The sequence below is a fragment of the Bos taurus genome, chromosome 5 (genome assembly GCF_002263795.3).
Source record: "Bos taurus isolate L1 Dominette 01449 registration number 42190680 breed Hereford chromosome 5, ARS-UCD2.0, whole genome shotgun sequence".
Lineage (NCBI taxonomy): Eukaryota > Metazoa > Chordata > Mammalia > Artiodactyla > Bovidae > Bos > Bos taurus.
Window position 1 is genome coordinate 49,353,293 of NC_037332.1, and position 14,646 is coordinate 49,367,938.

A 14,646-nucleotide genomic window follows, 5' to 3' on the forward strand; every position below is an offset into this window, starting at 1 on the left:
AAATGTAGTGACTGATACTCCCAGCATGCAAGAAATCTAGGTAGGAATTCTCACTGACCCCTAGAAACTTATTTATACTCCTACTAGCAGAGTTGTTTGTTTACAACTAGTCAGTGTGCTTTCCCCAGTCTCACTAGGTGCACTGTACTTCTTCTATATTTAAGTAACTTAATTAACTACTATATAAAATAATGCAGTGAGTATGATGAGTTTCTATTTTTGTAAAAATTAAGTTGAATGCTTTAGAAAGAGTTCATAGAAAGTCACTTTGCATGGGAGAAAAAAAACCTTGTACGTGTGTATTGTGGGCCAGATAACCAGAAGACTTGGAGATGTGGGAACAAATAAATAAAAGGTTTAGAAAGCCACATTCACTGTTCCTCAATCCACTACAGGGACCCAAAACAGAAATTGGAGAGGATCAATTATGGGGGAATCAATATTTTCAACATTAAGAATCACAAAGTGATTGTGGCACATACACAAAGAAAATTTGTTGGTCCAACATCAAAAGATTAGTAACTGAATGTTTATGCACTTAAATTAAAAATTAAGCCAGATAATTTCTGATTACCTTCTTTACCAAGTTTTTAGAAAACCATCCCTCCCTCCTCATCATAAGAAAATACGGAAATTTCTACTGTACTAGATGCCAGCTGGAATCTGCTGTCAGGTACTCAGAATAAGGCAAAGAAAGGATAGTTTTAATAAAAAGTGAATTCAGAATTGGCCAAAATTTTTAGTTTACTATTTTCCTCATTCTACATGGAATAGTTTTTTAAAACTAAGTCATAAAATGTTTTTATGAAAGCCTTTTTCAAACAGATAAATAAAACAATCTTACGAAGTTCATAAAAATTTAAAGTCTTCTACAAGTTATGCAAATTTTGCTTTAATTACCTGTATGTCCTCTGAGCCAGAGCTTCTGCACACACCTGCCAGGCATCTGGGGAAATCTTTAACTGTTCAAAATAGGCCAAGGCCTGTGTAATTGCAAAGCAGAATATGCATTTGGAATAGTCAATCTCAATTCTCTGCCAATACTCAACAAAGTTTACTGAGAGTAGCAAACCAACTACAGTGACTAAAAATAACAGCTAAACATTGAATTCAGGCTTCTGAGTAGGTGCAACTGAATGATTATTCTTAGGAAAAAGGTTTAGTAAAAAACAAATTCCATCAGTTGGATACTTCTAACTTGTTTCCTTATGGGAAAGGAAACAACACAAAAATGCCCTGCAGACCTCACTGGGTTATTAGAAGAATCAAGAGAAAACACTCCAGTGCTCTGTCAAGTGCTATACTCCTGAGGTACATGCAATTATAAAATGGGATATAAAGAATACTTTTCCTATTTAATAGCAAACGTGCTATTAACGAAGTGACTATAAAGGATGAAACATATTCTGTATTATCATTTGATCTACCATTTGACAGAAAAAGAGAATTATTTTCATTTTTCAACTGCATCAGTAAGTTTCCTAAATGGTGAGATTAAAATCAGAGTTCAACTGCTTGATATGAATTTTAGGAAGTACCAAATAACTGAAAAAGTCAAAGCTTTAGGAAATGCGTTTCTCATCCCTGTATTCATGAATTCTGGGTTTTGTTATAGGAGCAAGTATCCTCTAGAACAGATGCAGCACCAAGTCCATAGCCTATCTACCACTGCTGGGAAAATAGGGGTGACTCATACTCTTCCATTTGTATGCTGCAATGGAGATCAATGACAGATGCCAGTTTCACATATAACAACAAACAGTAACCTCAGTAACTTGCAAAAAATATCTCAGTCAAGAAAATAACACATAATCTCTAGAAACATTGCTAAATGAGTCTGAAGCAATTAAGCACATACCTTGAAATGAGTTGAGGAACCTAATTTCAATTAGCCAATATATTTTTTTAAAATGTGGTTTGTGCCTCATCAGTGTGAAAACAATGTTATCAGTCTTGATCAGCAATTTAAAAAATGAAACAGAATAGAGATATTAAGAGTGCACTGCACCTAGCAAGAATAACGATTATTTTGTATGACTTGTTTTACTTATGTGTGTACATGTCATATATTCATATGTGTATAAACATACATATACATACACATATACTGGGTCACGATATTAAATTATTTTTTCTTCTGGGTTAGAGGTTAAAAAAAGTAAGTTAGAGTCCTTGAGCCACAATGAAAGATCTCACACAACTCAACAAAAGATTCTGCTTGCCACAACTTAGACCCAAGGCAGCCAAATAAATATTTATTTATTTTATAAATATACATATATTTTAAAACCTGCAATAATAATGGAAAGCTACTGAAATGGCAACCCACTCCAGTATCCTTGCCTGGAAAACTCCATGAACCATGGAGCCTGGCATGTTACTGTCCGTGGGGCTGCAAAGAGTTGGACATGACTGAGTGATTGATGCGTGTGTAGTTAGGTGATGGTTTCCTGTGTTATGCAATTGTATGCATGAGGAAATGAGTTTTTATATGCTGCCTCAATGGCTGTTCCCACTGAGAGAGGAATAGGTAAAAGAAGCGAGTAGATGAAGATCACCAAATACTATCTTAAGTGTAAATAATGGCTGCCTTTAGAATTAAGAATATAGGAGCTCAAGCAGCAGAAAAAAATCTAGTTCAGGTGTCTAACAATACTGATTCCATAAAGCCTCAAGTTTCCTTTAGGAGTATCTCAGGGGCCAGGGCGGGGCCAAGTTTGAAGTCAGTCTTGCAGACTGTGTTACCATCTAATAGTTCACTTACCAAAACAGGTGGGGGAGGTGTGATTCAGCTGCTAGAATTGTCACTAAGTTTCAAGCCAAAGACAGAAATTCTATTTTTTTAAGTGATAATAACTTGAAATTTTTCAGTTTTAACTATTCTTTGCAGTCTGAATCCATGTGATACTAGCATTTAAAAAAAAACAACAACACTGTAGTAATGATGAACAAGTCAGTTTTCATCGCCCAGTTCTTCTATCTCATACTTTTCTAATGCTCTACTGTCTCTAAGTGGCAACAGAGTCAGTTCAGTTACTTAGTGCCCAGGTAGAAAACAGAGAACTATAGACAGACAACTGGGAATCAGGGTTGGTAGTCACTTATCTTATTACAAAACTGAATTAAGTTCCTACTACTCCTCAATTTCAGCATCAGGACTATCAGAACTTACTTTTCCTTACAATTCCTTATTTTTCATTCTAATTATTACTTGGGTTGGCTTAATGGAGTATCAAATTAGGCCTGGATCAGGATGTCTAACATACGCCTATGACTGACAGAACCCATTTTTATTGCTGAAAAGCCTAACTTCTATAATATTAAAACCACTGTCAATGTACTAGTTTTACTTTCTGAAAAAGAAAATCATGGCACATTAAAAAAAAAAAAAAGTTCTGATGGTGGAATTTAATTATAAAACAAAGGATTTCAAAAAAGGAACATAAAAAATAACAGAGAAGCTTATTTAATAACTAAACAAATAGTCAAAAGCTATGTAACACCAAGCTAAACGAAAGGTACAGATTTATTATGCTTCAACTATGTTCATGACTAAGGATTTGAAGGTAGGTAGCTAAAGCTCTGATGAAAAGAAATATTTGTCCATATACACAAGACATAGACTTTTAATGACTTTTCATGTCCTAACCGGTTTGATAGGTATCTTATAATTAGCTATTTAAATCTCAATTCTTGTCATTTACCTCCATCTGGAAGGCTGGTTACTTCTTTTAACAGCAGAGACAAGTACACAGTACTATCCTGGAAATCCCTGCAGTTTTTTTTTTTACTATTTAAAAAAATTCTGTAAAATTGTTGACTTTTATATTTTGTAAAATTTTTTATATTTTGTAAATTGTTAACTTCATTTAGCTCATTAAAAAAATATCCTTTGTTATGAGAGCAGAAAGAAAATGACTCTTCATTTACTTCATACTTCAAACCACCCACACATCTTTAAAAAATTTAATTACATGTTTGTTCTTTAGATTCTTCTTTTATCATTCAGCCATGATTACAAGTGTATGCTACAATATGTTTAACTGTTTATACTTACCCAAATATCCCAGTACCTCATAATGGATTCTTTTGTCATGTAATCATTTTATGTAACCTGAGACATGGTATATAATACCTGCTTATTTACATGTCTGCCTGATAGAAGCAACAAGAATGTTAACTACCACTAACATGAGGGTTAAGCAACTTGTTTAGACTAAACCAAGCAATGGAAAAATATCATATATAATGCGCCTGCTACTATGGCAAAGTCCCTTGAACAATACTTTGCATAACTTTCAAATAATTATAATGATGTGACATAAAGACTTGCCTTAAATTACAAGAGATTTTAATGCCATTGTTAAGCCAACTACAGAGAACATAAATCACAATCATTCACTGTTTCCGTATTCAGAATATAGTGAAATACCTCAGATTTGTTTCTCTGTTCATTTGCATCTAAATTAAACCTTCATCAGATGTGTATTTTTGATTCAAGCCCTTTAATGAAAATGTTTATGTAACATGATTTAAAAAATGATTAAGTGGACATGACTTACCCTTTGTCTGAAGTCTGAATCAGCATTTGGATTTAGACCTAAGAGAGCCTGTTCATCCATTCCTGCTGCTATACTTGGAGTTTTCTGATTACAATAGGCGTGCCCTCTAATTCCACAGAAGAATCCGCAAACATCTGTACACACACACAAAGTTGAAAGAAAAAAACACTTGATAAGCAAAATAGATGCTTATCCTGAATACCATTACAAGCAGATAACATTATACAAAGACATTTAATAAGAGTTCAAAGAACTTCCTTTGAAACAATCCAAATTACAAGTATAGGAGCCTGTCTCAGAAGAGTGGGTCTGCTAAATACTCCACTAATGTGTAATTTTTAAGGTATGCCATTAAGGTTCTCAAATTTCTTTTCTTCAAGATCATCAATAAAGTATAGAAAGTAATTATTTTTACTTGAAATAGAAGCATCTAATTTCCATTGTTATTATCTACAATAAAGTGCAACTGTGCAACCACATTAAGTTAAAAAAAAATACAAATTCAGATTATGTTGCTGATGATTTAACACTGACTGCTCTTATTTAAGAACTTTTTTTAGTCTCTGGAAAGCACTGCACTTTTTCACAATTTAGAGTCTAACATTTTCAAGTAAGAACATGATCAGCCCCAAAGGCAACTTGGTTTCTGATAAAATGTGCATTTATTTGCAGAAATAAAGAACAAGCTCTACCTGAGGTAAGGAGGGCTGGTCTTAATACTCTTAAAAAGCAAGAACCTGGGGGTGGGGGGCGCAGGGGGTGATGAGGAAGGGGCCACAGCCTTTCTTGGGAATGGTGAGGCCAGGATTGGATCCAGGTTAAAAGATTCTTACTACAACATGCTTTTCTGTCTCCCCCTGGTTCTGCCCAAATCAATGATAAATCAGGATGTGTTCTGAGAGCCTTGGAGAAGAAAGCTCAGCTCCTTCTCTTATAGTTAAGGTCATACTCGCAGATTACATCAAGGCAGTGTAACTCCCTACTGCCCTCAGGATTAAGATCCAAACACTTTTCAATGACTGTAACCATTCTGTACTCTAACCGCGCAAGACAAGTGGTAGTCTGCCTTTCATCTTTGCACACGTTGCTCCTTACTTGGTTAACCCCTGCTTGTCCTTCAGAACTCAGCTTAGAGGTCACCTCTTTCAAGAACACTTCTTTGACCCCTACTGTTCAACTTTCCCAAACTGGATGAGATGCCCCTCCAAGTGCTGATAGGTTGTCACTGTCTGCTTGCTACTTTTCTCTCATTAACCTTAAACAGAAGGAGTGACTGAATATTTGTCACTATGTTCCTAGGACATAATATAACAGATTTTGGATTTGCAAAGATTTGGATTGGCACTCTAACCTTATTTTCAAACTGGGGCCATGTGGACAACTACAAAAACTGAGAGAGCCCTTTCTGTGAAACAGGAAAAAAAGAGCACCTGCCTCATAAAGCAGTAAAGACTTCAATGAGACAAGGTATGTAAAGCATGACTGGCACATAGTAGGCCTGCAATTCATAATTCAGAGCTAGGCACATGGGAGAATGGAACTACTTGGAGCATTCTTGATTTATCGTATCACACTACAAACCTGGCATTTTGAACAGATGGAAAAACAAAGGCATTGTTAAAAATTTGATGCCAATTCCCCTGAAAAATGCACACACAGAGAGAAAAGACTATCTGAATTTCTATGAATCCCAGATCGAGAAATTCGGTAAAAGATTTCTTGAATATGGCATGGCTTTAGGGAAAATTTCATAAACTTGGTCACTTTGATTCTATCAAGGCAAACAGCAAGCGGTACTAAGGAAAAAACATTGCAAATAAAATCTAAGGAAACGAACTTGTTACAGTTGTCAGTAGAAAAGAATCTCCCACGGAGAAGGCACTTGGATAATAATGTGCAATGGTAAATCACCCACATGTACGCAAAAAACCTGAAAAGTTGTAACCTGTGCAAAAAAGTGACAATTTTCCTAGCAAAAGGTTGTGCATGAACACATATCTAACATGGTATAGAGGTGCTGGCTTAAACATCTGTTACAATATGATAAACCCTTCAATCACGCATCTAGGAAATGTTCTGGGGGAAGGCAAGCAAAATACTTAAAATATTAAGCCCTAACTTTACTATGGATACCCATTAAATCAAGAATCAAAACAACCTGGAAAAATTCCACTACACTTACAGAACACTGTTCTTCAGTTCCAAGGCTGAATCTTTCCAGCCTTTTACCATCACGCTGACAAGTCGCTTTAATCAAACGTAACTTCCCCCAGTAACAACTAATTAGCACTTTCAAAAAGTAATTTTTTTTCCTGGTTACAAGGAAACATCATATTTCTCTACTCTTGCAGAATTGTGAGGAAGGGAAGAGCAAAAATGGCGTGTCTGTGCTGGCAAATTACTGCACAGAAATAATACTTTTTTTCTTTTTTGTCCTGGGACGGGTTGGGGGTGGGGATCAAGTTTGAGGTCTCTGCAGTTGAAACTGCTGAGATACGCTGCAACTATTACAAATGGGCTTAAGCCACTTTTACTACGTGGGAGCCACAGGCGATGGGGGCCCTCCTCCGCCGGCCTTGCACCTTTCCTTCCCCCGGATCCCTCCCCTAAAAGAAGCCTCGTGGCAACTGGAGTGATGAAACACCGGGCAATGAGCGGCCACGCACTGGGGACGCACTCCGCCGCAGCTCATACTACCCCCACCCAGGCAGCCCAGCCTCGGGACGCACCGCCATGGAGAGCCCCCGGCCCGCACCTCTCTCCAGCATGGGGGCTTCCCGGGCCAGTCCTCCCGGCCAACTTTCCCGCAGCTTCGCGTGGACCGACCTGGGTCCGAGTCCCGCCCCAAGCCCCGAATCACCTTCCCTATCACTCCATCCCGCCTGCCCGCCTGCACTCCCGAGGGCCGGTCAGTGGAGCCGCGCCGCAAGCAGGGAGCGAGAAGAGCGGCCCTGGTCCTCGTCACCGTCGTCCTCCGCCACGGCCGCGGCGCTAACTCTGGAGACGGAGCTGGCCGGGGCCGCACACCTCTCGCAGCTCTGCGTCTCCTGGCGCCTTTTCTTGCGTGGCGCCGAGCAGGCAAGCTAGCAAGCTGGCGGGCGGGGTTGGCGCCCCAGGAAGGATAAGAGCGTGAGGGCCGGCTAACGCCGCCACGGCCGTCGCCGCTGAGTCAGCGCGAAGCGCGCTCCCCGCGTCGGTGCCGCGCGGACCAAAGCCAGCAGCCTCATGGACAGGGCTGAAGACGGCCCGAGGGCCCGGACCGGGAGCCTACGACTCCCAGCATGCAGTGTGCAGGCGACGCTTCCGGGCGACGGTACGCACACGCGCACCGGGCGCTCGCCGGGAGGCGTGGTCGCCGGGACCTCTGGTGCATGCCGGGATGGGGGTCCGGCCGGAACATTTCCCGGTCGTGAAGTCCGGTGTGCCTTCTGCGCCGGGGCGGAGATCCGTAACCACCCCCTCCACACCCCCAAACGGGGCCGGGTTTGGTTAGCATGTTCCATAAAGACTTAAGGAGGTAGTTGGTAGGTTAGAGAACGGAGTCCCGGAGAGCCGCGTGTCGTGGTCCAAACCACGTGTGAGTCAGTTGTTTAATTTTTCTTTTATGATCCCACACGTTCCCCGCGTGAGCATCCCCCGACGAGCACTGAAAATTTTTTGTCAGTTTAAACGTACCAGTATTTTTGTCATTCGTGAAAAGATACTGTTTACTTCGTGTGATACTGTTACTTGGTTTATTCATTCACCGATTAGTTTAAAATACTGCATAGAGATAGTACAGGCTCAAGCTGCATAGATTTGGATCCCAGCTCGCCCCACACCCGTTACCCCGCTCACTGATTGTTAACCTCAGTTTCAGGCACGTTACATAATCTTATCTGTGCTTCAGTACGATTTGACTTTTCTCGCTCAGTAGTGTCCGACTCTTTTCACCCCCATGGACCCTTCTCTGTCCATGGGATTTTCCAGACAAGAATACTGGAGTAGGTTTCCATTCCATATTCCAGAGGATCTTCCCCGCCGAGGGACAGAATCCGCCTCTCCTGCATTGGCAGGCGGATTCTTTACCACTCAGCCGCCTGGGATGCCCCTGTTTACTCATCAGTAAAACGGTGTATGCTAATAGTACCTACCTCAAAGGCTTGTTGTGAGAATTGAGTTAATCCTTATGTTTGACATACAATAAGTGCTCTGTATTTAGGTTTCATTACTGATGGTTAAGTATGTACTGAATATAGACTAGGTTACCCTCAGTGGGACAACAGTGAAAAACAAAACCTGGGAGAAGAGAATGGACAGAAAAGTAGAATAAAATTCATGGAACCATATAACAGCTACATTTATTTCGTGACCTGCCCCGTGCAAAACACTGCATCAGGCATTTCATATATAAAGTATCTTGAGTCATTTTTGCATCACGTTTATAATTTACTTGTTCAAAATGTCAGGCTAGGATTCCTGTTCTATTTCAGTGTATCCCGGTGCCACCCTGTAGTTACAATTCAATAAGTGAATCATTGCATGGATTCTTACATTAGCTGTGTGGGTCAACTACTGACTATGGACGTTCAATACTAATCCTGGTCCAAGTGGCTCCAAAGCCTATATTGTGTTCAGTATATTCCACTGTGTCATCCTAAAGAACTTCAAAACACAGTCTATTATCTTGCTACTATCTTTGCCTTTTTCATTTGTAAACTCATTTTGTGAATACTTCATAGTCAAATTTTTATCACATGAAGTTTATCTACAGCTTATCTAATATCTATACCTTATCTACAGTTTATCTAGTAACACTGGCCCTTCATGGTAGTTCAAATGCCTAGGACTGTAAAAGTCTTTCCATTTTGTAGACACATTATTTCATAACGAATAAGGAACTACTTGGACTCCACCAGAAGAAGATCTGAGAGGGATATGAAATTTGACCATTCCATATTCTGGTTCCCCCACCTATAAAGGAATGGACAGTTTCTCATCTCAAACTAATATAAGATGCCAGTTATCAAAATATTGAAAAAGAACAGTCATTATTTTAAAGTATGTGTGCTTGCATATGGGCTTCCCTGGTGGCTCAGATGGTAAAGAATCTGCCTAGAATGTGGGAGACCCAGGTTCAATCCCTGGGTTGCGAAGATCCCCTGGAGAAGAGAATGGCAACCCATGCCAGTATTCTTGCCTGGAGAATTCCATGAACAGAGGAGCCTAGAGTCCACAGGCTATAGTCCATGGAGTTGTAAAGAGTTAGACATATGTGCTTGCATATGACAATGTTTTTACTAACTGCCAACATTTTCAACGTTTCCAAGGCAAACCATTCAATATCACAGTAATCCAAGTCTATGCCCCGACCAGTAATGCTGAAGAAGCTGACATTGAACGGTTCTATGAAGACCTACAAGATTTTCTAGAACTAACACCTCAAAAAGATGTCCTTTTCATTATTGGTGACTGGAATGCAAAAGTAGGAAGTCAAGAGATACCTGGAGTAACAGGCAAATTTGGCCTTGGAGTACAGAATGAAGCAGGGAAAAGGCTAATAGAGTTTTGCCAAGAGAACACACTGGGCATAGAAACACCCTTTTCCAAAAACACGAGAAGACTCGTGGACACATGGACAACACCAGCTGGTCAACACCAAAATCATATTGATTATATTCTTTGCAGCCAAAGATGGTGAAGCTCTATACAGTCAGCAAAAACAAGACCAGGAGCTGACTGTGGCTCAGATCATGAACTCCTTATTGCCAAATTCTGACTTAAATTGAAGAAACTAGGGAAAACCACTAGACCATTCAGGTATGACCTAAATCAAATCCCTTAGGATTGTACAGTGAAAGTGAGAAATAGATTCAAGGGATTAGATCTGATAGACAGAGTGCCTGATGAACTATGGATGGAAGTTCATGACATTGTACAGGAGACAGGGATCAAGACCATCCCCAAGAAAAAGAAATGCAAAAAAGCAAAATGGCTGTCTGAGGAGGCCTTACAAATAACTGAAAAGGAGAGAAGCAAAAGAGAAAAGGAAAGATTCTTCATTTGAATGCAGAGTTCCAAAGAATAGCAAGGAGAGATAAGAAAGCCTTCCTCAGCGATCAATGCAAAGAAATAGAGGAAAACAACAGAATGGGAAAGACTGGAGATCTCTTCAAGAAAATTTGAGATACCAAGGGAACATTTCATGCAAAGATGAGCACAATAAAGGACAGAAATGGTATGGACCTAACAGAAGCAGAAGATATTAAGAGGTGGCAAGAATACACCAAAGAACTATACAAAAAAGATCTTCACGACCCAGATAATCACGATGGTATGATCTCTCACCTAGAACCAGACATCCTAGAATGCAAAGTCAAGTGGGCCTTAGGAAGTGATGTAAAGTTGCTCAGTCGTGTTTGACTCTTTGCGACCCCATGGACTGTAGCCTACCAGGTTCCTCCATCCATGGGATTTTCCAGGCAAGAGTATTGGAGTTGGTTGCCATTTCCTTCTCCAGGAGATCTTCCCGACCCAGGGATTGAACCCCCGTCTCCCACATTGTAGGTAGACACGCTTTACTGTCTGAGCCACCAGAGTGGAGGTGATGGAATTCCAGTTGAGCTATTTCAAATCCTGAAAGATGATGCTGTGAAAGTGCTTCACTCAATATGCCAGCAAATTTGGAATACTCAAAAGTGGCCACAGGACTGGAAAAGATCATTTTTAATTCCAATCCCAAAGAAAAGCAATGCCAAAGAATGCTCAAACTACTGCACAATTACACTCATCTCACACGCTAGTAAAGTAATGCTCAAAGTTCTCCAAGCCAGGCTTCTACAGCATGTGAACCATGAACTTTCAGATGTTCAAGCTGGATTTAGAAAAGGCAGAGGAACCACAGATCAAATTGCCAACATCTGTTGGATTATCGAAAAAGCAAAAGAGTTCCAGAAAAACATCTATTTCTGCTTTATTGACTATGCCAAAGCCTTTGTGTGCATCACAACAAACTCTGGAAAATTCTTAAAGAGATGGGAGTACCAGAACACCTGACCTACCTCTTGAGAACTCTGTATGCAGGTCAAAAAGCAACAGTTAGAACTGGACGTGGAACAACAGAGTGGTTCCAAATAGGAAAAGGAGTACATCAAAGCTGTATGTTGTCACCTGTTTATTTAACGTATATGCAGAGTACACCATGAGAAACACTGGGCTGAATGAAGCACAAGCTGGAATCAAGACTTCCGGGAGAAATATCAATATCCTCAGATGCAGATGACACCACCCTTATGGCAGAAAGTGAAGAAGAACTAAAGAGCCTCTTGATGAAAGTGAAAGAGGAGAGTGAAAAAGTTGGCTTAAAGCTCAACATTCAGAAAACGAAGATCATGGCATCTGGTCCCATCACTTCATGGCAAAAAGATAGGGAAACCGTGGAAACAGTGACAGACTTTATTTTTGGGGGCTCCAGAATCACTGCAGATGGTGACTGCAGCCATGAAAGTAAAAGACGCTTACTCCTTGGAAGAAAAGTTATGACCAACCTAGACAGCATATTAAAAAGCAGAGACATTACTTTATCACAAGGGTCCATCTAGTCAAGGCTTTGGTTTTTCCAGTGGTCATGTATGGATGTGAGAGTTGGACTATAAAGAAAGCTGAGCAGCAAAGAATTGATGCTTTTGAACTGTGGTGTTGGAGAAGACTATTGGGAGTCCCTTGGATTGCAAAGAGATCCAACTAGTCCATCCTAAAGGAAATCAGTCCTGAATGTTCATTGGAACGACTGATGTTGAACTTGAAACTCCAATATTTTGGCTACCTGATACGGATAACTGACTCATTTGAAAAGACCCTGATGCTGGGAAAGATTGAAGGCAGGAGGAGAAGGGGACGACAGAAGATGAGATGGTTGGATGGCATCACCGACTCTATGGACATGAGTTTGAGTAAACTCCAGGAGTTGGTGATGGACATGGAGGCCTGGTGTGCTGCAGTCCATGGGGTCACAAAGAGTCTGACACAACTGAGAAACTGAACTGAACATTTTTGAGCATTTATTATGTGCCAGAAACTGTTCTGAGTGTTTAGACATTAATCCTCACAACACAGTACTATCATTATGCCCATTTTATAGATATGGAAACAAATGAAAGTAGCAGAGCTGGGATTCACAGTCTTGACTCTAGAGTCTATGCTTCCAACCCCTGTCTCTCAAATGAAGGTTCATTAAAGGATGATGACACTGTAGAACTACTGTACTAGTTCTTCCTATAAATATGCTGAGGCACCTCTCTTATAACAATAACATATTGTTTCTGTCCCATATTTCCCTTTTCTTACAATTGCCAGAGTACTTGAAAGAAGCATAGTAGATAACATTTATATATTGCATTATGGATTATAGTATGTCTCCATATAACTTTTCTAATTTGTTCCTCTTATCTTGTAGGGATGGAGCAGATATCATCGTCATCATCATCATCATCATCATTTTTAATTTACAGTTAAGGAAACCAAGGTGGATGTATTTTAAATAACTTATCCTAAGTCACATGGGGCTTTCGTGATGGCTCAGCCAGTGAAGAATCCACCTGCAATGCAGGAGACACAGGAGACTCAGGTTTGATCCCTGGGTCAGAAAGATCAGATCCTCTGGAGGAGGAAATGAGAACCTACTCCAGTATTCCTGCCTGAAAAATCCCATGGACAGAGGAGCCTGGCAGGCTACAGTCCAAAGGGTCACAAAGAGTCAGACGTGACTGAGCAACTAAGCACATGCACACACCTAAGTCGCATAGCTACTAAATGTTGTATTAGAACCCTAAATTCTTGAATCTAGGCTTCCTGTCTTCAGGATACCATACAGTTTTGCCTACACTTAATCCTCCAGTCTCTCACTTTTTGTAATATATTTTCTATCCTCAAATCATTCTACTGATACTTAAAATTATCCAACCCTGTGACCCTGTTTATTTAACTTATATGCAGAGTACATCATGAGAAACACTGGACTGGAAGAAACACAAGCTGGAATCAAGATTGCCGGGAGAATTATCAATCACCTCAGATATGCAGATGATACCATCCTTACGGCAGAAAGTGAAGAGGAACTAAAAAGCCTCTTGATGAAAGTCAAAGAGGAGAGTGAAAAAGTTGGCTTAAAGCTCAACATTCAGAAAACGAAGATCATGGCATCCGGTCCCATCACTTCATGGGAAATAGATAGGAAAACAGTGACAGACTTTATTTTTGGGGGCTCCAGAATCACTGCAGATGGTGAGTGCAGCCATGAAATTAAAAGATGCTTACTCCTTGGAAGGAAAGTTATGACCAACCTAGATAGCATATTGAAAAGCAGAGACATTACTTTGCCAACAAAGGTCCGTCTAGTCAAGGCTATGGTTTTTCCAGTGGTCATGTATGGATGTGAGAGTTGGACTGTGAAGAAAACTGAGCGCCAAAGAATTGATGCTTTTGAACTGTGGTGTTGGAGAAGACTTTGAGTCCCTTGAACTGCAAGGAGATCCAACCAGTCCATTCTGAAGGAGATCAGCCCTTTGGATTTCTTTGGAAGGAATGATGCTAAAGCTGAAACTCTAGTACTTTGGCCACCTCATGCGAAGAGTTGACTCATTGGAAAAGACTCTGATGCTGGGAGGGATTGGGGGCAAGAGGAGAAGGGGACGACAGAGGATGAGATGGCTGGATGGCATCACTGACTCGATGGATGTGAGTCTGAGTGAACTCCAGGAGTTGGTGATGGACAGGGAGGCCTGGCGTGCTGCGATTCATGGGGTTGCAAAGAGTTGGACACGACTGAGCGACTGATCTGATCTGATCTGATCTGTTACCATTTTTACTCATTTACTTCAACTTTTCTTTTGACTATTTCCTTTCTCCTTGAAATTATGTCCTCTTGACTTTGACACTGCGTTATCCTCAAACTCTTCTATTTCATTTTTCTGATGACGCCTCCTACTTTTATTCTCTTACCACGTCTTCCCCAAGGCTGCCTTCTTAGCTACGTGGCTTTCTGTTTTCTGTCCTTGCTCTCAGTAATTATTTCCACATCTTCAGCACTCATTTCTATGAAGATCTC

The 14,646-nt window shown here is 40.4% G+C and overlaps 1 protein-coding gene across 5 annotated transcripts in view; it reads right to left on the reverse strand.

Moving 5' to 3' along the window:
* The window catches only part of XPOT (exportin for tRNA), a 168,513-nt gene that overhangs the window by 33,062 nt on the left and 120,805 nt on the right, over positions 1 to 14,646 (reverse strand). For 4 of the 5 annotated variants that reach the window (XM_059886554.1, XM_059886555.1, XM_059886552.1 and 1 more), the window contains 2 exons: positions 4,563 to 4,696; positions 901 to 983 (listed from right to left, as the gene is read on the reverse strand). In XM_059886554.1, the coding sequence (XP_059742537.1) occupies positions 901 to 983; positions 4,563 to 4,622 (143 nt within the window). In that variant the 5' untranslated portion in view covers positions 4,623 to 4,696. Of the gene's footprint in view, positions 1 to 900; positions 984 to 4,562; positions 4,697 to 7,422; positions 7,433 to 14,646 lie in introns of those variants that run through there. The other variant, NM_001206076.1, reaches the window with a different exon arrangement.